This window comes from Lepidochelys olivacea, assembly GCF_965140295.1.
Source record: "Lepidochelys olivacea isolate rLepOli2 genome assembly, chromosome: 22".
NCBI classification, from domain to species: Eukaryota; Metazoa; Chordata; order Testudines; family Cheloniidae; genus Lepidochelys; species Lepidochelys olivacea.
In genome coordinates this window covers 2,988,315-3,015,650 of record NC_140432.1, presented here as the reverse complement: position 1 = coordinate 3,015,650, position 27,336 = coordinate 2,988,315, and the positions used below count along the sequence as shown (strand labels likewise).

The 27,336-nt window shown below is 46.0% G+C and overlaps 1 protein-coding gene across 3 annotated transcripts in view; it reads left to right on the top strand.

The window, feature by feature from the left end:
• Positions 1 to 23,493, top strand: part of LOC311511319 (uncharacterized protein) — a 37,318-nt gene extending 13,825 nt beyond the window's left edge. For all 3 annotated transcript variants that reach the window (XM_084611804.1, XM_084611802.1, XM_084611803.1), the window contains 2 exons: positions 16,410 to 16,515; positions 16,887 to 23,493. In XM_084611804.1, the coding sequence (XP_084467930.1) occupies positions 16,431 to 16,515; positions 16,887 to 17,995 (1,194 nt within the window). In that variant the 5' untranslated portion in view covers positions 16,410 to 16,430 and the 3' untranslated portion in view covers positions 17,996 to 23,493. The remainder of the gene's footprint in view (positions 1 to 16,409; positions 16,516 to 16,886) is intronic.
• Positions 23,494 to 27,336: the final 3,843 nt, after the last annotated feature.

The following is a 27,336-nucleotide window of genomic DNA, read 5'->3' as shown; positions in this document are numbered from 1 at the left end:
CATGGTCATCTTCTTGAAATATGATCTTCCCTTATCCTCTTCTGCTTCTCCTCCTACTTCTCTGATCTCTCCTTCAGTGTGTCCTTGGACAATCCTTCTCATCCCCACTCCAGTACAGGCCTTACACAAGCTCTGTCCTTGGTCCGCTTCTCTTTTTCCTGTGTACTTGATCTCTGGTAATCTCATCCACAAACACAAATTTGGCTACCATCTCTGCTGGCAACTCACAGATGTAACTCTCTGCTCCAGACCTGTCTTTCTCCCCAAACTGAAATCTCAGCCTGTCTCTCTGACACTTCCTCAGAGATGTCTGGCTATCAGCTCAAGTTCAAAAGCTAAAATGGCCAGAATACAGCTCTTGATATTCCCCCAAGCCACCCCGCACCTCCTTTCTGTATCACTGCAGACACCACCACCATCCTTTCTGTCACTTACGTCTGTACACTGCACATATGCTGCAACACAGGACTCTTTCTAGGTCCTCCCGTGCAGCTTATATCTTGTATTTTCTTTCTGCAATAACCTCCCTAAGATACAGGCTTTCCTATCCATCAACACAGCTAAAACCCTTATCCAGGCTCTCATCATCTCCTGTCTGAATTAATGCACCATTCTTTTCTCTCCCTTGACAAATGCAATCATGCCCTGCTCATATCCATTGAGAATCAACATCCACAAAGCTACCTTACTATTCTAAATTGTGACCTGTGAGGAAAGGTTAAAAGAATTGGTCATGTTTAGTTTTGAGAAAAGATGACTTGGGGGCTGGTCTTCAGCTATGTTAAAGACTGCTATACAGAGGATGGTGATAAATTTTTCTCCATGTGCACTGGGGTAGGAGAAGTAATTGGCTTGATTTACAGCAAGGGGTGCTTAGGTTGGATATTAGAAAAACCTTTCCAACCTTGAGAATAGATAAATACTGGAATCGGTCACTAGAGAGGTTGTGGAATCCCAGTCACTGGAGGTTTTAAAAAACTAGTTAGACAAATATCTGTCAGCCATAAGTTTGCTGTCACCAAGGGTGTTAAGGTTCCTTCCCCACTCTGAACTCTAAGGTACAGATGTGGGGACCTGCATGAAAGACCCCCTGAGCTTATTCTTACCAGTTTTGGTTAAAAACTTCCCCAAGGTACAAACTTTGCCTTGTCCTTGAACCCTATGCTGCCACCACCAAGTGTGTTAAACAAAGAACAGGGAAAGAGCCCACTTGGAGATGTCTTCCCCCAAAATATTCCCCCAAGCCCTTCACCCCCTTTCCTGGGGAAGGCTTGATAAAAATCCTCACCAATTTGTACAGGTGAACACAGACCCAAACCCTTGGATCTTAAGAACAATGAAAAATCAATCAGGTTCTTAAAAGAAGAATTTTATTAAGAAAAGGTAAAAGAATCACCTCTGTAAAAATCAGGATGGTAAATACCTTACAGGGTAATTGGATTCAAAACATAGAGAATCGCTCTAGGCAAAACCTTAAATTACAAAAAGACACACAAACAGGAATATACATGCCATTCAGCACAGCTATTTTACCAGCCATTAAACAAAAGGAAATCTAACACATTTCTAGCTAGATTACTTACTAACTTTTTACAGGAGTTCTAAGCTGCATTCCTGATCTGTTCCCAGCAAAAGCATCACCCAGACAGACAGACCCTTCCCCCCCCCCCTCCAGCTTTGAAAGTATCTTGTCTCCTCATTGGTCATTTTGGTCAGGTGCCAGCGAGGTTATCTTATCTTCTTAACCCTTTACAGGTGAAAGGGTTTTCCTCTGACCAGGAGGGATTTTATAGCACTGTGGACAGAAAGGTGGTTACCCTTCCCTTTATATTTATGACAAAGGGCAAAAAGAGTTAGACAAGGAGACTGAGAGGGAAGGAAATGAAGTCCAGGAGGCTTTGGAAAAGCTGGGCAGATGACTGCCAAAATGAATTCGGAGTTCAGTTTTGCTTTACCAAACTAACCATGGGATCTGTAAATCCTGTGTTCTTCGAGAGCTTGCTCATGTCGATTCCTTTCTAGGTGTGTGCGTGCCCACATGCATGGTCGTCAGAGATTTTTGCCTTAGCGGTACCCGTAGGGTCGTCTGTCATGCCCTCTGGAGGGCCACACTCATGCAGCGGTCTATCAGGTGCTGCTGGCTCTATGGCCTCTCAGTTCTTTCTTACCACCCGTGGTGATTAGTTGGAGTGCCTTCCTTGCTTAGCAAGAGCTAGCATTTTTTTCCTTTTATGAACTTTGTGTCTTAAGGCCTTTGTCCATAGTTTGTATACAATAGTGGTTAAGTAGTTTAGTAGTAAAGTGTTCGTTAGTTAGTCGTTAGGGTCCCAGCAGGAACTTTGTCCCAGGTGGGGCATTCTGCAGTCTCCTGGGTTTTGTAACCTGATTTAGGGTGTACTAATATTAATTTAATTCATCAATTTAAATTAATGTTATTTTAATTTAATTAATAATATTAATAATTAATTATTAATATTATGGGGTTTAGACTTGCCAGTCTGTTGAGAAGATAAAAGTTCTTGTCCCGAATCAGGCTCCACAGAATTAACAAAGGACCCTCGGAGGTATGACAGGAAGCTCACACTGAGGCAGATAGAGCCTTAAAGACTTTTTATTAAAATTAATAATAGTAAATGGTAAAATACTCAGAGTTACAAAGTTACAATTGCATTACTGCTATTCAAAAGATACATATGATAATATCGTATTATATGCAACAAAGCTTTGGTTAATATACTCACACCCTTCCTTGATAACCTGGTTGTAACAGATACAGGACCAGCCTTGTGGTTCAGGTTTCTCAGTTCTTGAGTGATGGATGCCTTGCTTAGAAAAACTAATACTAAGATCTATCAAAACTAACTTAGGGTTTACTTGACAAACTTAAAATCAGAACCTAATGAACAAACTAAGAATAAAACTTAGGGAAACCAGGCTTAGCCTAGTTCCCTTGAAACTTAAAGTTTAAGAAGAACAAGAGTAGCCTACTAATAGTAGATAGGAGATGGAAGAGGAATAGAAAAAGAATACCCTAGTGAGGTGGGTTACCTCTTTTATAGGGCACAAATGCTGGAAATCTTTCCTTCTATGCCCAAATTTCATTCCTCACCCACAAAATGTTAGGGTATGCTTACTCCATAGGCTAGTATGTTTGTGTGTATTGATGACATGTATATTTGCACATAAGTTTCCTTGTGGTGTACCTGTTAAGTCTGTGGGTACAAATTGAAAACCCCCATATGTCATTCTTCCATTGTCTGTTGGTCTAGATAAAAGGTCTTAGACATATGCGTGGATATGTAGATTTTCATGTCCACATATTCCTGGGACACAGGCATTTCCTATGTTTCATGGTGGCCAGGCGCCACTTCCAGTTCACAGTGCTGCCCTTCGGTGTGATGCCAGTGGCAGCTTACCTGACACGTCAAGCAGCCCAGATCTTCCCGTGTCTCAACGACTGGCTCATCAAAGGCAAGTCTCCAGGACTTGTGCAAAGGAGCCTCAATCTGGTGTGCTCCACCTGCAGTGACCTGGGCCTGCTAATAAAAACAGAAAAGTCATGTTGATGCCAATCCAATGCATAGAATTTATTGGAGCAGTTCTTGATTCCTTGTGGGCCAGGGCCTGCCTTCTGGAGGTGCATTTTTGGGCCATGTTGGACCTGATTTCCCACATAAAGAACCATCTGCTCACCATGGCCAATACATGTCTGTGACTGATGGCGGCTGTGATTGCAGAGCCACTGGCCATTATCTTTGAAAACTCGTGGCGAACCGGGGAAGTCCCGGATGACTGGAAAAAGGCTAATGTAGTGCCAATCTTTAAAAAAGGGAAGAAGGAAGATCCTGGGAACTACAGGCCAGTCAGCCTCACCTCAGTCCCTGGAAAAATCATGGAGCAGGTCCTCAAAGAATCAATCCTGAAGCACTTGCATGAGAGGAAAGTGATCAGGAACAGCCAGCATGGATTCACCAAGGGAAGGTCATGCCTGACTAATCTAATCGCCTTTTATGATGAGATTACTGGTTCTGTGGATGAAGGGAAAGCAGTGGATGTATTGTTTCTTGACTTTAGCAAAGCTTTTGACACGGTCTCCCAAAGTATTCTTGTCAGCAAGTTAAGGAAGTATGGGCTGGATGAATGCACTATAAGGTGGGTAGAAAGCTGGCTAGATTGTTGGGCTCAACGGGTAGTGATCAATGGCTCCATGTCTAGTTGGCAGCCGGTATCAAGTGGAGTGCCCCAAGGGTCAGTCCTGGGGCCGGTTTTATTCAATATCTTCATAAATGATCTGGAGGATGGTGTGGATTGCACTCTCAGCAAATTTGCAGATGATACTAAACTGGGAGGAGTGGTAGATACGCTGGAGGGGAGGGATAGGATACAGAAGGACCTAGACCAATTGGAAGATTGGGCCAAAAGGAATCTGATGAGGTTCAATAAGGATAAGTGCAGGGTCCTGCACTTAGGACGGAAGAACCCAATGCACAGCTACAGACTAGGGACCGAATGGCTCAGCAGCAGTTCTGCGGAAAAGGACCTAGGGGTGACAGTGGACGAGAAGCTGGATATGAGTCAGCAGTGTGCCCTTGGTGCCAAGAAGGCCAATGGCATTTTGGGATGTATAAGTAGGGGCATAGCGAGCAGATCGAGGGACGTGATCGTTCCCCTCTATTCGACATTGGTGAGGCCTCATCTGGAGTACTGTGTCCAGTTTTGGACCCCACACTTCAAGAAGGATGTGGATAAATTGGAGAGAGTCCAGCGAAGGGCAACAAAAATGATTAGGGGTCTGGAACACATGAATTATGAGGAGAGGCTGAGGGAGCTGGGATTGTTTAGCCTGCAGAAGAGAAGAATGAGGGGGGATTTGATAGCTGCTTTCAACTACCTGAAAGGGGGTTCCAAAGAGGATGGCTCTAGACTGTTCTCAATGGTAGCAGATGACAGAACGAGGAGTAATGGTCTCAAGTTGCAGTGGGGGAGGTTTAGATTGGATATTAGGAAAAACTTTTTCACTAAGAGGGTGGTGAAACACTGGAATGCGTTACCTAGGGAGGTGGTAGAATCTCCTTCCTTAGAGGTTTTTAAGGTCAGGCTTGACAAAGCCCTGGCTGGGATGATTTAACTGGGAATTGGTCCTGCTTCGAGCAGGGGGTTGGACTAGATGACCTTCTGGGGTCCCTTCCAACCCTGATATTCTATGATTCTATGGGCCACATGGCCACATGCACTTACGTGGTCAGCCATACTCTATTTCATCTGTGGCCTCTGCAAGCGTGGCTGGCCTCAGTCTATATCCCCAGCAGGCATGCCCTGGACCGAGTGGTCATGGTGCCGAGCCACATCCTCTTATCCCTGGACTGGTGACTGGATCCCAAATTGGTGCTGCAAGGAGTTCCCTTAATCACCCTGTCCCCGTCACTCATCCTGGTCTCGGACATGCAGGTCCTGATGGACAATACCATTGCAATATATTACATCAACAGGCAGGGAAGTGCCAGGTCTTCAGCCCTTTGTTGGGAGACACTCAGCCTCTGGGACTTTTGTGTGTGGCGTGCCATTCATCTGGTAGCCGCCCACCTGCCTGGAACCAAGAAAGTCCTGGCAGATCACCTCAGCAGGACCTTCTCATCTCACCATGAATGGTCACTCCATCCAGAGGTGGACAACCTAATCCCCCACAGGTGGGGGATGCTGCAGGTGGACCTGTTTGCATCCAGGCAGAACAGAAAGTACCACGTGTTCTGTTCCCTGCAGGGAAGGGATAAAAGCTCCCTGTGAGACGCCGTCTCGATTCAGTGGTCAGGAGCGCTGATGTATGCCTTCACGTTGGTGCCTTTAATCCACAAGGTCCTGCTAAAGAGGAGGCAAGACAAAGTGAATGTCATCCTCGTATCCCCCGCATAGCCTTGCCAACACTGTTTTGGCATGCTGTTGACTCTTTTGGCAGCCATCCCGCTGCAACTGCCTCTTCAGCTAGATCTGCTGTCCCAGAACCATGGCAATCTGCTGCATCTGTACCTGGCAACACTGCACCTGAAAGCTTGGCTTCTGTGTGGTTAAGTACGGATGAATGGGAGTGCTCTGCTGGTGTCTAGCAGGTCCCGCTGGGCAGCAGGAAACCCTCCACCATGGCTACCTACGTGGCAAAGTGGAAGCGGTTCACGTGTTGGGTCTTGATCAACACATTTTTGCTGAAGAGGCCTCACTGCAGCACATCCTGGACTTTTTGCTGCATCTTAAGCTCCAGGGTCTGTCGCTATCTTTTGTTCAGGGTACACCTGGTGGCCATTTTATCGTTCCACCCTCCATTTCAAAGCAGGACGGTCTTCGCCCATACCATGATGGCACAGTTCTTGAAAAGTTTGGAGCACCTCTACCCTCATGTCTGGGATCCGGTCTCCCCTTGGGACCTGAATCTTGTGCTGTCAAGGCTCATGGGTCCGCTTTTGAACCTTTTGCTTCCTGCTCACTCCTGGTTCTCTCCTGGAAGGTGGTCTTCTTGGTTGCTATAACTTTGGCCCGTAGGGTGTCTAAGATCAGCATGCTCACGTGGGAGGCAGCTTATACAGTCTTCTATAAAGACAAGGTCCAGCTGCATCCGCACCCAGCTTTTCTGCCCAAGGTCATCTCCCGGTTTCATACTGGTCAAGACATATACTTACCGGTCTTTTGTCCAAAGCCTCATGCGATGGATGAGGAATGCAGGCTGCATACCCTGGACGTCAGATGGGCTCAGGCCTTCTACATAGATAGAACAAAGCAGTTCTGAAAGTCAACGCAGTTGTTGGTTGCTGTAACAGACAGGATGAAGGGTTGCCCAGTGTCTGCCCAGAGAATCTTGTCTTGGATCACGGCCTGCATCCACTAATCTTATGAACTGGCAAAGATGCCCCTGCCGACTATCATGATAGCTCACTCTACTAGGGCACAGGTGTCATCAGCAGCCTTCCTGGCGCATGTGCTGATCCAAGAAATCTGTCTAGCTGCAACCTGGTTGTATGTCTACATGTTTGCATTTCATTACGCTCTTACCCAGCAAGCGTGGCAGGGCAATACTGAAAGCTGCAAGACTGTGAACTCCAAGCCTGCCTCTGAGGATACTTCTCATGAGTCACCAAGAGTGGAATCGATCTGAATAAGCACTCAAAGAAGAAAAATGGTTACCTACCTTTCATAACTGTTCTTCGAGATATGTACCTCATGTCCATTCCATTACCCTCCCTCCTGCCCCTCTGTCGGAGTTGTCGGCAAGAAGGAACTCAGAGGGCATAGGGCTGATTGCGCCTGATTCCGCTGCATGAGTGCGGCACTCCAGAGGGCACTACAGCTGACTCTACAGGTACCACTAAGGCAATAATCTCCAACCATGCACACCTAAAATGGAATGGACATGAGCAATTCATCTTGAAGAACAATAGTTACGAAAGCTAGGTAACCATTTTTTATGGCTTCAGCACCCCAGAGGAGATGGTGTTTAGGAGGAGTCTCAAATCATTTGGATTCACTGAAGTGCCATCATGACACAAAGGGGTACTGTCTCCAGAAGGTCTGTCTCAGGCTCTGCTTTTACCAAGGCTGATCCCCACAGCTCCACTACTCTAAGTAGCACATGATGGGTATGTCTACACTGCCTCTGGGAGAGATCCTCCCAGCCTGGGTCTGCACACTTGTGCTCGTGGGCTTTTTGTAACTGTGTAGATGTTGGGCTGAGCTTGGTCTCTCAAACCAGGGGTAGGCTTGGGAGCCTGAGCCTCCAGTCTGAGCTGCAATGTCTACACAGCTATTTTTAATGTGCTAGCCTGAGCATCATTAACACAAGTGTAGCGAGGTGGTCTGGTTTCCCGCCACCCCGGAGAGGGACGAGCCTCTCTGGATGCCAAAGTGGGCAGAGCCAGCAAACCCTGCACCCGCCCCTCAGAGGTCAAGGTGTAGGACCGGAAGTATAAAAGCCCCACCCCAGAGCTCAGTTGAAACACAGCCACCGGAGAGGCCAGACGCCTGTGGCAGAGCTCCCAGCCATGAGACCACGACGGCCAACCCGAGGACTGGTCAGACCAGCCAATGCCTGATGCTAGCCCGAGCCCAGAGATGCTGCCAAGCTTGCTGTTCACTAGTTACCCCGAGGAGCCTCCAAGCCAACCGAGTGCCAGTTACCTGAGGAGCCCATGGTGTGTGACCTTGGAGGATGCCGGCCAGACCAAGGTACCTTTAGAGGGAGAGGTAGGAAGTAGCCTGGGGCAGCCGACCGTAGTCAGGCTGCAACACTGCCAGAGCCAATGTCAGTATGTTGAGGCCAGGATCCCCACTGACCCAGCAGCGGGTCTTCTGCTGCTGCTAGGGCCCCGGGCTGGGATGCAGGGGAGTGAGAGGGCCTGCGTCCCCCCTGCCACCCACCTTGCAGGTGGCAGTCTCCCCCTCTCCCAGGCTACTAGGAGCCAGAAGCCTGGGTTTGCTATTGAGCTCTGCCTTTGCTCAGCCCCTGCCTGAGGGCCCTGAGCTACTGACTGTTTGTTGCCCTGCCCTGACTCAGAGCCTGGGCCTTGCTATTGAACTCTTTGCTCAGACAGGCTAATTCCCTGACACACCTGACAGAAGTAGCGAGGCGGTCTGGTTCCCCGCCGGCCCGGAGAGTGACCAACCTCGGCCGGCCATGCCTACAACAAGTGTGTGGACCCCGGCTGATGTTGTGCAGACATACTCTAACAGGAGTGGAGCCAGGAGAGCCTGTATCCCCCATCTCCATCATATCAAGTGTAAGCCGCTTATCTTCACTGTCGAGGTCTTTCATGGCCTATCACTACCTTACATGTCACTGTCTCCGTGCATCACAACATAGAATACCAAATTCAGGACAAGCTGCTGGGAAAAAGTGCAGACACACCCCAAAACTGGTGGTTATTCTTCCATGAGATATACCAATCCAGCAACAAAAGTAAACTTCTGTCTCACCACACTGGCTAACAAGAAGTCAGAAATGCAGCCTCCTTAGGTATTCCAGTCCTGGATTCAACACCCAGATGCTAGACTTAATGAGGAGTGGTTATTTAAAACCAGTTTCATCTTTCTTCTGATCCCAAAGGACCAGTCACATACCAAGGTCAATATATAACTCAGATCTTACCCAATAATCATGCTATTGCCAATCCTTTAGTATCCAATATCTAAAGGTTTATTTATAAAAAGAAAGGCACGTGAGAGTTAAAATTGGTTAAAGGAATCAAATACATACAATAAATGCAAAGTTCTTAAATGAGGCTTGTAGCAGTGATGGAATAAACTTCTGGCTTGTTAAGTCTCTGGTTGCTTTCAAATCATTGGAAGGGCCTGAGACCCTTGGTTAGAATGCTCCCATTAGTATAAGTCCATAGTGCAGAGGTTTGAGCAGGAAAGAGGCCAAATGGAGATATTTCCAGGTCCTTTTTATAGCTTTTGCCAAGTGAAGTGAAACTCATTGTTCTCATTGAGGAAAATTACAGGTAACAAGATGGTGTTTGGAGTCACATGAGCAAGTCACATGTCTATGCATGCTTTGCTTAGTCATAGGACAGGCCATCACCCATACTCTAGTTAGAATGTTCACAGGAAAGTCCTTTAAGTATAGATAGGCACATCCCATGGTCCATTTTGAGTTCCTGGATGGGCCATTTAACATGAATAGTCCCTTCAGGATGTGCAGGCTAAATACCTTGTGGGTGTTACCACATGAGCAAACATTTGAAATACAGGTACACAGTTAATATTAATAACTTCAGATACAAAAATGATACATGTATACAAATAGCAGGATCATATTCAGCAAATTATAACTTTTCTAATGACATCTTACTTGACATACTTTTTATAGGATTTGTTACAATTATATAACAGTGGAGGCAACAATGATTTTGGTCATATTTTAATCTGATAATGCCACAGTCACCTCTCATTCTCATCCCACTTTTGATCAGCCCATCATGCTAAGTTTTCAGACAAGCCTTTTCATGGACAGGAAAATTACAGTAAAGTCAAAGGAGCAACAAGAGGAAAATCAATGGGGAAATCTGCTCAACATCTTGGTTATCTGTACACAAATGCAAGGAGTATGGGGAAGAAGGAGGAAAAGATGGAAGAATTAATACATAACCTAAATTATGACTTAATTAGCATCACAAAGATTTGGTTGAACAAGTCTCATAACTGGAATATTGGTATAGAGGAGTCTAGCTTGTTCAGGCAGGACAAGCAGGGTAAAAAGGGAGGAGATGTTGCATTCTAGATCAAAAATATATATATTCTTGTTCTCAGGTCCAGAACAAAGTGGGAGGCAGACCAAATGAAGTTCATTAGATAAAGATAACAGGAGAAAAAAATAGGGGTGAGCTCCTGGTCAGAGTCTACTATAGATCATGATATCAGGAAGAGAATGTGGACAAGGCATTTCTAGAGCAAATAAAAGAACTATCAAAAGACAAGACCTAGTAGCCATGTCTGATTTTAACTACCCCAACATCTGTTGGACAAGTAATACAGCAAAACACAAAATGTCCAATAAGTTCTTGGAGTGATTTGGGGACAACCCTTTTATTCCAAAAAATGGCAGAAGTAACCAGAAGGATAGCCATTTCAGATTTGTTTATAGCCAAGATGAAGGAATTGGCAGCGAATCTGAAGGTGGAAGGCAATTGGGTGAAAGTGAACATGAAATGATAAATTTTTGTGATTCTGAGGGGAAAAAAAAGTGAGAGCAGCAGAATAAGGACTTCAGACTTCAACAAACTAAGAGAACTGGTAACTACAGTCATGGGAAGAAAATCTAAGGGAAAAATGAGTACAGGAGAGCTGACAGTTTGTCAAGGAAACACGGCATAACTGCAAACTAACCTGATATGAAGGTGTGCCGTTATTGACATAATCTAGGACCGTATAGATCATTGTTGCAACCAAAGTCCTGTAGTGGCACCAAATCTTTATATAAAGGGGGTCAAATGAGGTGTCTAAGACAAGGTGATGATTTGCTGATTATGATTATGCTGTCTATATGTGCGTATAATTTTGTAGTTGAAGTTATGAATATTGGCTCTATACTGTCTGTAGTTCAAACCTGTGCTATGCTTCTGGGGGACACGCCAGATAAATTGGTGTCAGCTCTGCCTAGCCTGCTTGATGGCCCGTTAAGGATCATCAGCTATACAACTGACCCATTAAGAGAAGGCAGACATGCCTTGGGACTCAGCAAGGTATGCAGGGACATGCCTAGGGACAGAACTCTGAGGTTTTTCCAGGCCCTGTGATGGGCAGCTTGTCTTTGGAACAAAGACAGACAGACCACCTGGCAAGAGAGTATAAAAAGCTGCTGTAGCTTCTCCATCTTGTCTTCAATCTGCTTCCTACCTCTGGAAGAACTTTGCTACACTGAAGCTTTGAACAAAGGACTGAACGACCCATCCCAGCTGTGGATATACTCCAGAGACTTTATTTGAACCTGCAGTTTATTCTATCACTGCTGCAAGCCTGAACCAAGAACTTGCCTTTACTGTGTGTAATTAATTCCATTTAACCAATTCTAGCTCTCATCTATATTTCTTTCCTTTTATGAATAAACTTTTAGATTTTAAAGGATTGGCAACAGCGTGATTTGTGGGTAAGATCTGATTTGTATATTGACCTGGGTCTGGGGCTTGGTCCTTTGGGATTGAGAGAACCTTTTTTCTTTTTCTGGGGTATTGATTTTCATAACCATTTGTCCCCATAATGAGGGGCACTGGTGGTGATACTGGGAAACTGGAGTGTCTAAGGGAATTGCTTGTGTTACTTGTGGTTAGCCAGTGGGGTAAAACCAAAGTCTTCTCTGGTTTGGCTGGTTTGGTTTGCCTTGGTGTGCATAGAAACCCCAGCCTTGGGCTGTAACTGCCCTGCTTTATGCAATTTGTCCTGAATTGGCACTCTCAGTTGGGTCCCACCAGAACCAGCCTTGTTACAGAAGGAAAGAAAGGGAGAATAGTAAGAGGCCAAGATAGTACCACAGGAGTGTTTTAATGACCTGAATATCAAAATGGAACCCTACAAAAAATAGAAACATGGACAAATTGTGGGGACGAGTATAGGAGGAGGGCACAAACATGTAGGGACAAATCAGAAAGGGTAAGGAACTAGCAAGGGATAGAAAAGGCAACAAGAAAAGGTTTTATAAATACATTAGGAGCTAGAGCAGGGGTTCTCAAACTGGGGGTCGGGACACTTTAGGGGGGGTCACAAAGTTATTACAGGGAAGTCACGAGCTGTCAGCCTTCACCCTAAACCCCACGTTGCCTCCAGCATTTATAATGGTGTTAAATATATTAAAAAGTGTTTTTAATTTATAAGGCGGGGTCGCTGTCAGAGGCTTGCTATGTGAAAGGGGTCACCAGTACAAAAGTTTGAGAACCACTGAGCTAGAGAAAGACGGAGGAAGGTGTAGCTCCTCTGCTTAGCAGGGAAGAAAAACTAATAACATCAAGAAAGCTCAGGTATTTCATTCCTGTTTTGCTTCCATCTTTACTAAAAAGGTAAATGGTGAGCAGATACTTAACACAATTAATATTAACAATGAAGAGGAAGGAAGACAAGCCAAAATAGGGAAAGAACAGATTAAAGAATATTTAGATGACTTGAATACATTCAACTTATCAGACGTGATGAAATTCATCTTAGGATACTTAAGAAACTTGCTGAAGCAATCTGGGAATTGTTAGCAATTATCTCTAAGTACTCCCGGAGGAGGAAAACTTAGTACCTGTCTTTAAAAACAGGAACAAAAAGGACTTTGTGACTAGTCCACCCTTACTTCAATACCTGGAAGGATTCTGAAACAAATTATTAAAAAATTAGTTTGTTAGCATCTAGAGAATAATAGTGTCATAAGTTATAGTCAACATGGATTTGTCAAGAAGAAATCATGCCAACCCAACCTAACTTCAGTCTTTGAATGGGTTACTGGCCTAGTGGATGGGGGGGAAGCAGTAGATGTGACATAGCTTTATTTTAATAAGGCTAATAATAATTGAAAATTTTAAAAAACAGATTGGACAAATAAATGTTTGTGCGGGATGGTCTAGGTTTACTGGGTCCTGTCATAGTACATGGGTCTGGACTTGATGACTTCTTGAGCTCCCTTCCAGCCCGACATTTCTATGGTTCTGTGCTTTCTTCATGCTGCTTCTTGCTTTTTGGAGGAACTCCCCATAAGCATCCCCAGACCTATCTCATTATCATCCTTCCCATCCCTCCGTACAACTCCCCTGTTCCATGAAGCCTTCAAACATATGACAATGGTTAGGCTGCTGTTGAGATGAGCCCACCGTTTATCAGGGTGACAAATTCTGTCTTATTGTTTCCTTGTGCTCCCCCGTCACTATTCAGGTCCTGTATTCATTGGACCTGTATTCCCCCTCTATAGTCCAGCAAGGCTGTCCTCTCAGGCTGCCCAGCCGGTACCTCTATTGGGTAGAAACCCACAGCAGTCAGGAGGGAGAGAGATGTATATCCAGGCTGTACAGCTCCCTGCCTATCCTGTGAATTTCCCAGCAAGGCAGATCCCCTCAGCAGGCCTGCTTTGCCTTTCTTCCTCAGAGGCTATGAACAGTGTAACTGCCCTTGCTTAACTTACCACACAGCCATTTCCCAGCAAACAATGATTCTCAAGTTAAAAGATTACAGAACAAATATTTTAAAAAGAATTATAGAACCTATATGCATGCTAATAAGCTTACCAGAGATCACCCCAGCCCCACCAAGGGCTGAGGCAGGTGAACAGACTTCAAACCCCACCAAGAGGTTGTTTTTTTTCTGTGGTCGCAAGCTAATAATTCTTAGCTCAGAACAAACATGCCCATGCATCTAAGAGTCACTCTTTTGTCCAGTTTGGGCCTCTAAACTTTACTCCTGGATGAATTCTGCAGACGTGCAGAATTCATGTGCTGTGCAGAATTTTTTTTCTCTGCAGAAAATGCATTCTGCCAGAGATGTGCTGCAGTTGTACCTTTTGCCCACCTGGGTCTGTTGTGGTGCCAGAACAGAGAGCAGCTGCTCTCAGGCACGACCGGCTCCTGCTGCAGATAAGGAAGAGAAGAGGCTGGTTTCATCATGCTGCCCTAACCATGGGACCAGGTCAGGAGGCACTGGCTATGAGGGGATGGACAGCATGGGCACATGGGGCTGCTGGGTGGTCAGACTGAGGTTCAGAAGAGCTAGTGGGGAGGGACAGATTGGTGTGGGGTCTCAATGGGAGAAGGGGTTTAGGGACACATGGGGACAGGGCAGAGGGGTTGCAGGGACATATAGGAATGGAGGAGAAGGGGTAGCTGAGTGGGGGTGTAGGGACACGTGGGGATGGGAGGATGGGGTTGCTGAGTGGGGCTATATGGGGAAGGGGGAGGGAGTGCAGGGACACCTAGGGTAAAGGAGAGGGTGGCTGTGTGGGAGAGGGTGGCTGAGTGGGGGTGCAGAGACCCATGGGGACAGAGGCAGATGTGCCTGACTGAATGAGAGAGAGGCTAGGGGTCAGCCGGAGTCTGCATTGGGGAGGCTCCCTAACAGCCCTCCCCATCAACAACTGTTCTATACTTCTCCCACCCACCCCCAAAAACCCTCCAGATTAACATCCAGCCCCCTTCCCAGCAATTACTTCCATCCTCTCCTCTGTTACCCCTGACTCGCACAAGCCTTTGCACTGCTTTGGGCATGCTGGAAATACAGTTCTGTATTGTAGTTTAAATGTATTATTACTCAGTTTTATATTAATATCCCCGGTAATGAATCTTTTTGTCAAAAACCATTTCCTTAATCTTTTTTGTGCTCTGTATTGATACAGAAATACTTGTTGACAGGTATTTTGAAATAAATTACCAAAATAATTGAAACTGGTGTGATTATAATGTGTTATTTTGACAAATAAAATATAAAGAATTCTAAAATATTGTGAGCAGAATTTTTAATTTTTTGGCACAGAATGCTCCCAGGAGTAGAACTTACGTTCATGTAACAGGTGATCAGCAGGCAATGGTTTCTCCTCAGGGTGAAGCTTCCATAGGTTTGATGTGGAGGTGAGACATTGCCGCCTTCTCCCACTGTGTATTTCCTAGGGATCTATGCCACTTAACTTTGTCTAGCACATTGTTTCAAAGAGTCCTTTGAAGCTCATACACTTTCTTGGACTTTTGTTAGCCAGGTCCCCTCCCCAGAGATGTTACAGACCATCCTACAGTAATACATACACACTCTTATTTTTAATACAATAAACTGCTAGGATACTGAAAACTTAATTCAATAAGGTTTGAGTTAATTCAGTAATGATGGTCCAGGATATTGCAGAAAATTGTCATCACTGTCAAACCCATGTCTATTTGTATCCATCCTTCTCTTGTCTTGTTCTTAGATTCTCATATTTTGGGGCAAAGAGTTTTTTGTTCTGTGTTTGTAGAATGTCCAGAAGATCCTGGTCCATTATTTGCACTACTAGGTATTATGATAATAGAAATCATAAATGATAATAATGGGGAGGTTGTGGTTAGTGGTGTGTGTGTCAGAAAGTAGGGAGAGGAAGGCTTTGGGCAAAGAGCTCCTGTGAGCCAGGAGTGCTGGAGGGGGTAGTGGTGGAGATCCCATGGAACAGCTGCTGTAGGGAGTTAGGATGCTGTGGAGGGCTGGAAGAAATGGAACTCAAGGATCTGGAAGGGTTGCTGCTGATTAGAGTAATGGGAGCATGGGTGCTGGGTAGTGGGTGCTCCAGGAAAAAGGGGTGCTAGCAACGGGAGGGAGAAATGGTACACATTTTTGGCAGGATCTCTTGGGAATCAGGACCATGGAACAATTGAGACAGTGGGATTATGGGGTGAAAATGGTTGGGGAGCAGAGACTTTGGGAGTACTGATAACAAGGAGGGCTGTGCATAATGGGAGGGGAGGAGAACATAAGGAGTGGCTGTTCCTTGGGTCCCAGGAGGCAGCGAAGGGCAAAATTAATTGGAGAATGGTGCGTGGAGGTCCTAGTGATTGGCAGGGCTAGCTCCTTCTCTGTGCCCTTCTTTGTCTCTCTGTCTCCCCTCAGCTGTCAGGCCTTGTGCCTTTCCTCCTCCTGCACTGTCTCTGGGCTTCTCTCTGTCAGAAAAAAGCAGTTCCAGGGGGATTTACCCTCTGCCTGGAGTCTTCCCTTTCTGTGACATGGAGTTAGGTGCTCTTTGATCGTGACTGTCTGGCTGTGTGTTCCCAGTAGGCATGGGCACAGTTGAACCCCTCATAAGAAGAGTGTCTGCACCTTTGAGAACACTGGGAGCTGGCCCCATGATTTTACTGCTTGAAAATGGGCTGGGGTTAAAATAACAGAAGTTTTTGTGTGTGTGACAAAATGTCCCATGAATTTACCTTATCTCACTTGTCTCACTTGATCAGGGTTTCCAGTTTCCAAACCTGATGTCACCTCCCAGAAGGAGCAAAGGGAAGAGCCGTTTTCGCCAGATCTCAGAGGAAAGTGAGATTCTGAGAGGCTGCTGTACGGGTGAGTGATCATTAAACCAATTCAAATACTGTCGGTTCCTGAAGGAAACAGCTGGGATTCCCAACAAAGACCTGTGAGCTGTCTGAATTCAGGAATGTCCCCAGCAGGTGTCCTATGCTCAGGGCAAATATTGCTCATGGCTTCCTACCCACCCTGACTAACTCATGGCAGTAGCTCCCTCCCTGAACTTCCTTCTCCCTGAGTGTTTGGATGGGAGCTGGATGCAGAATTGATCCCCTACTCTCTCCCATTTAGGGAAGAGTTTGGGGAAATTCAGTCCCTGATTTTTTCCCATCTCCAGCTCTTCTTTTGGTTTGTTCTCCCCTTTTCCATTCTGGTTTCTGAGGGTTTTTCTTTCTCTGTACCACCAGGTGATGGGATGGTGAATGAGACCATGGCGCAGGATCCTCAGCGGGAAGGTGATGAGGAAGTGGAACCACATGGGGTGTTACTGCAAAGATGCAAAGGGAGTGTGTCCAGGAGTAGTGAGCAGGAAAAAGCCTGTGAGAATCAGTACAGGCCAGAGAAGCAGCAGAGAAACCAGCCAACACAGAAAGCTGGTCAATCTGTTAATTATCAGGGAACTCAGAAAGACAACAAGAAAACCATGGCCCAGCAGATTATCCTCATGGGAGAAAGAAATAAAACATGCATTGAGTGTGGGAAAAAGTTCAGTAAGCGAGCACACCTTATTATCCATCAGAGAAGCCACACAGGGGATAAACCCTATGAATGCTGTGAGTGTGGGAAAACCTTCGCTCAGAGATCAAACCTTACTACGCATCAGAGAATCCACACAGGAGAGAAACCCTATGAATGCTGTGAGTGTCGAAAATCCTTCACTGATCACTCAACCCTTATTAGTCACCAGAGAATCCACACAGGGGAGAAACCCTATGAATGCTGTGACTGTGGGAAATGCTTCTCTCGGAGCTTACACCTTATTCAGCATCAGAGAATCCACACAGGGGAGAAACCCTATGAATGCTGTGAATGCGGGCAAACCTTCGCTCAGAGCTCACAGCTTATTAGACATCAGCGGATCCACACAGGGGAGAAACCCTATGAATGCTGTGAATGCGGGAAAACCTTCACTGGTAGTTCAAACCTTATTAGCCATCAGAGAATCCACACAGGGGAAAAACCCTATGAATGCTGTGAGTGTGGGAAAACCTTCACTGATAGCTCAACCCTTATTAGTCACCAGAGAATCCACACCAGAGAGAAACCCTATCGATGCTGTGAATGTGGGAAAACTTTCTCTTGGAGCTCAGCTCTTATTCAACATCAGAGAATCCACACAGGGGAGAAACCCTATGAATGCTGTGAGTGCAGGAAAACCTTTTCTCAGAGCTCAGCCCTTATTCAACATCAAAGAATCCACACAGGGGAGAAACCCTATGCATGTTGTGAGTGCGGGAAAACCTTTGCTCAGAGCTCAAAACTTATTAGACATCAGAGGATCCACACAAGAGAGTGACCCTATGAATTTTATGAATATGGCAAGTTCTTATATCCGAACTCAGCCTTTCTTTATCATTAGAGATGCTGCAAGGGAGTTAGAGACCATACAAACCCTGTCTAGAAAAGAATGTTTTCCTTTTGCTAATTCCCACATAATGAAATTAAAGGCATCATTTGTGTCCCTGTGATATTTCAGTTCCCCTAGATGAGTTGTCTGCTTTTCCCTTCTGTAGCACATCTTCCCTTAGGGAGAATCCCAGAGTCTTTATGATCAACTGCTTTGTTCTATGTCATGGAAGTGTGTCTCTCAAACAAGAATGTCCATCAACTCCAGAGGTTTAATGTACTTGAGCCTTGATTCCACTAGGATTTACCTAGCTTCAATTAGCGATCTTGATGTAAAGACAAGGTTTTTTTCAATTTAAAAAAAAAATTACCATGGCCACTATAAATGGACTATCAAATTTTGTGAAGACCTGAGATAACATCCATCATTTTTCCTAGTGTAAACAAATTCAGAGCATCACATTTATACTTTTCCTCCCACTGCAAAGCAATTGTTGGTTACCACATTCCCTCGCTATGGACAGATTGTCTCATTCCCAGTTGTTTTCACATTGCACTGGGTTCTGCTGAATGTTTTTATACCATTTTAAATACATATAAAGATAACAAAGAGAAGGAGCAGGATTAGGGATAGGAAAATACAAGTTTTTTCAACCTCTGTGACACCTGAAAAAGAAGTGGTGAGTCGCAGGGATTACTCCAGCAGTGTTTCTCTCTTTGATCCAGAATTTATGTAGAATTAGTTTTCCACTTTCTATACCTCCACCTCTCACTGTTGTCTTATGATTCAGTGTTATCAGCCCTCTGCGTGGGAATAACACTTGGATTTGATCCTAAACCATAGTAATTCAGGGCCTGAGATGAAAGTGTCAAATACCTGGAAGGGGAATTTAATTAATCTCAACTGCAGTATAATAATTTGGAGTTCAAATCTCAGTTTCCAACTATTGGAAAGCCTTTTCTAGGATTTTTCCTATTGAGATGGGATTGTTTGGAGATGGAGAGGCTGGGATTTTTTCCAGTTACGATGATGCTAGAAGTTTTGTAAATGATACCACTCAATAGTAATGAGTGAAGCAGGTTTCAATGAGTCAGAAGAGAACATAATGGGAGAATATCTTGTTTTGATTCTGAGTCATCACCTTTAACTTGCTCTGGAATTTCTAGTTCAGCGGTCCCCAACCTTTCTGTGGGAATAGCACATTGGCGCCCGCCACAGTCTGTTGGGAATAGCAAACACCCCACCTCCGAAATGCTGCTGAGAAGTGGCAGTGGAAAGAAGCCTCACCGCCGAGAAATGGCAATGCTTCTCGATGGCATTTCGGCAGGCCATTCTCAGGTGGCTGTGCCCGGCGGTGGCATTTCAGCAGCATAGTGTCCTGCGGGCGTTGGGGACCCCGTTCTAGTTAGTCTTTTCATATTTTATTTTTGCTTTTCCGTGCCCCCTCCATGATGAGATGGAGAAACTTCAAGTGCAGTTTAATCAAACAGGAGAGAATACTCCAAACTTACTGTTTTTACGTCTCGCATCTGAAATGGTCAACAGCAGCCCACCCCAAATTGCACAACTAACTGAAATAAACTGGATAATCAATCAGAGTGTTGTTCAGTTGTTTAGGTCAATATTGTATCACATGATCCAGGGAGAGAATTCCACAGTAAGTGACTAGGAACTAAGCAAAAGGTGCATGTGTTTGTTTCCCAAGGCAATTGTGACCCAGACTCTTGTGACAGACGATATCCCAGTGTTCACACCCTACACACATTTGCAGTAATTTTAGTGCAAGGCACTGAGAGATTACACTCCATATCCTTTATGAAAATATGCTTATGGTATGGATATGACATAATAGAAATCCTTTCTGCAAGATGGCTCATGTAAGATATCATTGGACAGGTTATGATTTACTGAATGTGATTATCCAATGTATTTGCATGTATAATTTCTTTAGCTAAAGTTGGAATATCAACTATGTAACAATTACAACTCGGAGTGTATTGGGAAGATACCCACCAGATGATAGGCCATCAGATTTGATGGGCCATCAGAAAGACACAACAAGACTGGAAAGATACTAATCTCTCTCCTTCCTGGGATCTAGCAGTGTCACAGCTACATCAGGTGGTCTTGTCTCCTGATACTAAACATTATCTTGGACTTCTTGTAACTTTCCACTACAAGGAGAAGGAGTGTCAAGTTTGGGAAGCAAAAGATTTCTAGCTTATGTAAATCTTAGGGAAGGGTGGGGAGGAGGGCAATCGAGACTTTCCTCCATTGTCTTCCCAAGAAGAAGGACTGCTGAAAGTACCTGGAGGAACAGAGGAACTAACCTGAAGGGAAAGGCAGGGGAGAGTCCAGACCGAGGCAGGGTTCTGGTCTGCAAGAAGAAATAACTGGGACTTCGAGCAACAGAAACTCTTCATTCTGCCTAATTCAACATTTAGGGTAAGAAACTACATTCGGTATTCTGTATCTTTAGTGAATCAAGCTTAGTTTGTGTGTTTTGTTTTATTTGCTTAGTAATCTGCTTTGATCTGTTTTATACTCACAATTTTTCTGTAGTTAATAAAGTGACTAAGTGATAGCAAACAGGTAATCTGCTATGATCTAACAAATAAACAAGAAACTGCAAACTAAGCCTACTATACTAGGTAAATAGGATTTGAATTAGCAATTTCTCACCCTGACTGATAATACAAGCAGTCCACCAAGTTTCCATACACAGGTTCGAAATCTCTTTAGCCTGGGACCAGCACTTCCCCAGTTCAGTCTTTGTTCCTCAGATATTTCTAGGAGTTCTCTTGGGTGGGGAGTGAGGCCCAGAGATGATGTCACTCCTCATTTTATGTAGTTTTTCCATGTGATGGGAACCCTTTGTTTCAAGCTAAGTTCACAGCCCAGTTTGTGGAAAGATCTAGGTACCAAACTGGAGCTCAGTGTCATGTGGTCTGGTCACATGCCCTTGCCTGCCTTGCTGAGTCATAGCAGCCATTACTCAGATTGTCTGGTGCGTTCTCAAGAAGGCTGAGCTCTTCCATGCTCCATTGTCTTTGTTGATGAGCCATCACCACTTGTCTAGCTTCTACATTGTTGTACCTGAAAGGCTAGTTCTGGATGTTACCCAGAGTAAGCACATTTGAAATACAGATACCTAGTCAATATTCATACCTCCAGATACAAAAATGATACATGCATACAAATAGGATAATCATATTTAGCAAATCATAACTTTTCAATGGACACCTTACATGACACATTTGTACAAGATGCATTATAGCTATGTCTTAATCATATCATAATGATACCAGTATGATGAATATGGGGTGCAGTGTCACAGTGGTGAAACCTTGCAAAAGACAGGCTGTGAGCAGAAGTCAAGCTCTGCCTGCATGCAGGCTCACAGAATCTGTCAACAGGGCTCATATTGCAAAAACATTCACATTCCTGAGAAGTGTTAGGCTCAGGACATTCACAGAAACACATTCCAGAAGGATGGTATCAGAACCCCCTGACTTCTCTTAAAGATGGGGTCAGGATGACAGTGTGATGGATAGAGATGTTTTGATCATACCAACATGTACAAGGTAAAGGGTGGTTACTGACCATATCAGAGGGGCAATATGAAATTTGTTTGTATCAGTGTACAAAATAGAGTCTTGGAGGAAGTGTCTTTGGCTAGCCTAGGGGAAGTGGAAAGTCCCACCACTGACTGAGCTGGTCCATTGTGACAAGCATACATGTGGTAGTGGTCCTGTAGAGTCTACAGGATACTAGGACTGTGCTTCATTAATAAAGTTGGCTGGGTGCCTTTGCTACTAAACAGGTCTGTGGTGATGGGGCAGTTTGATCAGAACCTGATGTATGGGCTATCTGGCCAGAGCCAGTGTAACACAGAGAGAACACACACATGTAGACATCTGACAACTGCAGTGTTATATGTGAAGTAGTAAACACAAGCTGCAATCATGACTAATAGTATGTTATCCATATAAAGCTGGGGAGTGGCCAAAACCAATTCCTCAGAGGCAAAGGGCAGCTGATGCCTCACCCAAGTGTAAACAAGGGTGATGGACCATTGCCTGCGAATTGACCATTCTTTGCCAGGAAAGGGGCTGGGCAAAAAAATTCTACATTTTAGCAAAGAAATATGGAGTTCCTGTTCACACAGATTACCTGTAGTCTTGCTCCCAGCTGGGAATGCTTCTCAAAGTGGGAGCAGGACTATAAAACAAAGGGGCAGACCCCCCCCCCCAACACCCCTTTTCTCTCCCTGCTCATTGGATTCTCTGCACCTGTGAAGACAAAATGACACAGCCCTTAAGCTTTGATTGAGGTGTTCTACTCAGCACGTGCTTCAGGAGTAAGACTACTGAAGCACATGCTGAGAAAAATTTGCTTTGAAACTAAGAATTTCTTAAGTGTGTGTTAGGAAGCATTTTATCTTTATTTTTTGTAACCATTTATGACTTTTAAGCCACATTACCTGTACTCTCATAAAATCTTCGTAGTTGTTAAACTTGTTTTCTGTGTTAAATACAGTGTGTTTAAACTGAAGTTTCTGAATAGCTATTTGAAATAATAAGATGGTATATTATTCTTTTAAAGGTATATTGGACTTCAAATATTTTGTAGTGTCCAGGAGAGTACTGGGCAGTACAAGACATACATTTCTGGGGAAAATCTGGGACTGGGGTGTGTGTGTTAGGGCTCACTATAAAGTGTAGTAGAAAGAGAGCCTAAGACATGAGGTGTGGTAAAAGGGGCCTGGTGTAAGGCCTAAGGCTGCTACTAAATTCAGGCCCTGCTGAGAGAAAGCAAAGTTAGCAAGAGTCAAGGTATGAGCAGCAGTCAGGCCCTGTTACAAAACATGCTTATGTGGAAGTTCACAGGACCTAGCAGTGTTATGCTTATAAGAAGCATACACAATTTTTTAAAAAGAGGGTAAGGCAATATGCCACATTTATTGAGAGTACAGTTTAAGCATTAAAATCAGCATATGCTTTCATACATGCACACACACCAAAAGGTTCTGCAACTGGGTCTTATAGTTACCAGTCCATAGTGTTGCTTGGTCAGTTCCAGTGGCCAGCTGAAACTGCACACGAGGGAGGGGAGCTGGACTTCTGTCAAACACATTCAAAGCTCCGATGTTGATGCAGAATGAACCCAAAGTCCCACAGCAATACACCTTTCTTTTATGGTGATAAGTTCCCATACAAGTCTCTGGACCTTGCTGTGTCATACCAGAGCTGTCAATCATGAGGTATTCAAGGTTGCTCTTAATTAGCATTATTTTGAGTTGTTACCAGGAAGATCCACAACTGTTTCTTATCTTGTCCTTATGGCTCAACTCCTTCTCTTGTCCTTGGGGTGTATGCCTTTAGGGTTGTCAATTTGCCATCCGGGTGATTGATAATAAAGATGGTGTCTCTTGACTCCTCCACTCCCTTCTTGATCATCTGACCCAGTTGTTCTTTCTTAGTTAATTACCATACATTTTTTACTCACACCAAACAATAGATAAGGCAATTACAGCCATAAAACTTCTATCCATCTAAGAACAGATGTTAACCCAATCAGCAAAAAATAAACTCAAAACAATTTCTTCTTATTAATTCAAGGCGACAATTTATTTTAGCAAAATTAGCAAAATGGAGTACAATTTTACATGAGACAATTTCTTCCCATTAGGCTTTTGGCCTACAGTAGAAACAGGGCTGGTATTGCAAAAACACAAGGACTCCGAGCCTAAGTATTCACATAAATGTTCCAGAGGTGTAGTATCAGAATACGCTGATGCAAAGTTATGGTGTAAACACACTCCCTGAAGATGATACAGAGACACATTTGGCCCCTCTTAAAGAAAAGGTCAGGATGATAGCGTGATGGATAGAGATGTTTTGATTGAACCAACATGTACAAGGTAAAGGGTGGTAACTGACCACATGAGAAGGGCAATCTGTAACTTGTTAATATCAGTGCATAAAAGAGAGGCCTCAGGAGGGGTGTCTTTGTCCAGCTGAGGAGTGGAAAATCTTGCCAGATGAGTGGGAGAGCCCTGCCTCTGCTGCGTGCAGTCTGGCAGGGCCTGTGAAGGAGGGTGCGGTGAGGGTGCAGCTGGGCATGAGAGAGGGCCTGCCCCAGGAAGAGTTTTCCCTCCCTCGTGCCATCCCACTGCTAGCTCCCCGAGTCCCTGTGCCATAGCCCTTGTCCCCGGCCTGGCCACTGCTAGCCAGCCCACAGATGACACATGGAGGGCTGGGGCCCTTGTACAGGGGAAGCAGGGCAAATGGAAGGTTCAGGCTCAGTTCCTCCCCTCTGCTGCTCCTGTAAGAACAGGAAGGAGGCCATAGATGCCAAACCTTCTGCCTTGCCCTCCTTCCACCGGAGCTGGCTGGGGAAGATGTGGCAGCAATAGGGGGCAGCGCTGCTCCTCCTTTGGGGTCCCTCCTTGAGGGGACCTCTGGTGGTCCCCCTCCCACCCTCTTGCTACCTAAGCCCCCTGCAAGCTCCAAGGCAAGTATCGCTTCAAGTGCCGGTGGGGAGGTCCCTGGGGAGGTGGGAGACGTCTCCTCCATATTCAAGGAGATTGAGGCCCAGGGTCTGACCCTGGTCACACAGGGGAAGAATGATTCTCTGCCAGCAGGCCTCGCTCTTGGTAACTTTACACCACCCTCCCCTCCCCATGACCACTGCTCCCACTCTCACTTCTGGGGAGCCCCTGGACCCTTCCACCTGCCCAGTCGTGCACACCTCACTGAAGGCCACCAAGCCCATCGAGGCAACAGCCCATGCCATGTGGCCAGGCCCTGAGTCACCAGGGGCACCTCTTGCTGTTGCAGGGCAACCAACCTCCTTTCTGGGTGGGGACCCCGCTGCCAATTCTCCATCCATCGATGCCATGGCTGCAGCACCCACCATGGAGAAAGAGCCTGGCATCACCGAGGGCCCCATTCCCATTCCCCTAACACCTGAGCCCAGCCAAGAGATGCCTCCCTGGGTTGCCCGGCTGCTGGGGCTCATGGTCCCATTTCCACCCCTCTCCCTGACCCCGTTCCTGATCCCTGCCCCGACCCCTGATGCTGATCCTGTCCCCCTCCACCTCCCGAGCTGCTGCTGCCCCTGGGGTTGACCAGTGGATGACCCCCAGGGCATGGCCTTCATGTTCCCTGGTCCTGATCTCCTAAGGGCTGCTATTTTCCCTCCTGCCCACTGAGCCAGGGTCTGAGGAGGGCTGTGTGGGGCCGGCCCGTTGGGCACCATGCTGGAGGTCTTCTCCCTGCCTGCCCATTGTGGTAGGCCATGGGGCTTTGACAGGGGCCCCACCAGAGGACAGCCAGGGGCCTGTGACCCCACCCCCTGATAGGTTGCGAGAGGAGCTGCAAGAGTTTCTCAGGATGCCTGTCAGTCCTGGAACAAGGTGCAGCTTGCTCTCCAGCTCTGAGGGGAATTTTATCAAATCCTCCAGGCCATGAGGACCATTTTGGGGGAGAGTAAAGGGACAGAGAGGCTGGCTGCTTCGGCCTACCAGAGGGCCCACTGCTTCTGTGACTCCCAGCTTACATAAGGGATTGGTCACTTATTACTGCATGGCCCAACAGTGTCCCTGCCAGCAAGGATTCCCCCGCAGCCCTCCCTATGATGCCCATTACCTTCACTACATTAAACACCTGGGGCTGTAGGGTGGGTCTCTGCAGGTGCCAGATGCTCTCCTTTTTTGGGGGGGGTACTCTGTGGTTTTCCTGCAGGAGACCCATATGGATCCAACAGCTGAAGCAAGTTGGTGGCTGGAGTGGGGGGACAGGGTTCATTTTAGCCATCTCACAGCTCATACAGCTAGAGTGGTTACCCTGTTCTCCCCTGACCTATGGCCCGAGATACTGGGGGTTACTGAGGCTGTGCCGGACCACCTGCTGCACCTCTGGGTCTGCATGGAAGGCCTGGTGGTCAATCTCATCAATGTTTATGCCCCAACATCGGGCCCAGTGCAGGTACACCTTTTTTAACTGGCGTCTGCCCTCCTCAGCTCCTTGGATCCTCACGAGTGCCTGGTCCTGAACAGGGACTTAACACCGTCCTCGAGGAACAGGACTGCTTGGGGACCAAGCAGTTCCCGGCTCTTGTGGACATCTTCTGGGAAATTGTGGACCATCACTCCCTGGTGGATGTCTGGCGCGACCACCACCTGGATGACGGGTTGACGTTCACCTTTGTCCGGGTGGAGGCCCATCAGTCATGCCACTCCTGGTGGGACCACATTTCATAGAATCATAGAATCATAGAATATCAGGGTTGGAAGGGACCCCAGAAGGTCATCTAGTCCAACCCCCTGCTCAAAGCAGGACCAATTCCCAGTTAAATAATCCCAGCCAGGGCTTTGTCAAGCCTGACCTTAAAAACCTCTAAGGAAGGAGATTCTACCACCTCCCTAGGTAACGCATTCCAGTGTTTCACCACCCTCTTAGTGAAAAAGTTTTATTTATTTTATTTATTTATCATGCTGTCACCTTTCACAGGCCCACTCCTCCAGCATCCAGCCAACCCCATTCTCAGATCTCCATCTGGCAACTGTGACGGCCTCTCTTAGCGCAGAGAGGCAGGGGCCAGCCTATTGGCACTTTAATAACAGCTTGTTGGAGGATGTGGGCTTTGTGGATTCCCTCCAGGAGTTCTGGCTGGCCTGGTGAGGGCAGAGGTGTGCCTTTCCCTTGGCGCAGTGGTGGTGGGATGTGGGGAAGGTGAACGCCTGCTCTTCTGTCATGACTACACCTGGCACACCAGCCGGTGGAGGGATACGGTGATAGAACAGTTGGAATGGGAGGTCTTAGAGTAGAAGAGGCATCTGGCCACCAGCCCTGTGGATCCATCCTTTGGTGGAGCATGCTGGAAGAAGTGGGAGGAGCTCCGGGCCCTTGAGAACCATTGGGTCCGGGGTGCCTTTGTTCAATCCTGCATTCACCTCCTTTGGGAGATGGACCACGGCTCCTGCTTCTTCTACGCCCTGGAGAAAAAGAGGGTGGTGGTGGGGGCTAAGAAGCATGTCACCTGACTTCTGGCAGAGGACGGCATCCCCCTCATGGATCTGGGAATCATAAACTATAAGGGTTGGAAGGGACCTCAGGAGGTCATCTAGTCCAATCCCCTGCTCAAAGCAGGACCAATCCCCAACTAAACCATCCCAGCCAGGGCTTTGTCAAGCCTGACCTTAAAAACTTCTAAGGAAGGAGATTCCACCACCTCCCTAGATAATGCATTCCAGTGTTTTACCACTTAAATTGATTTATTGAGGA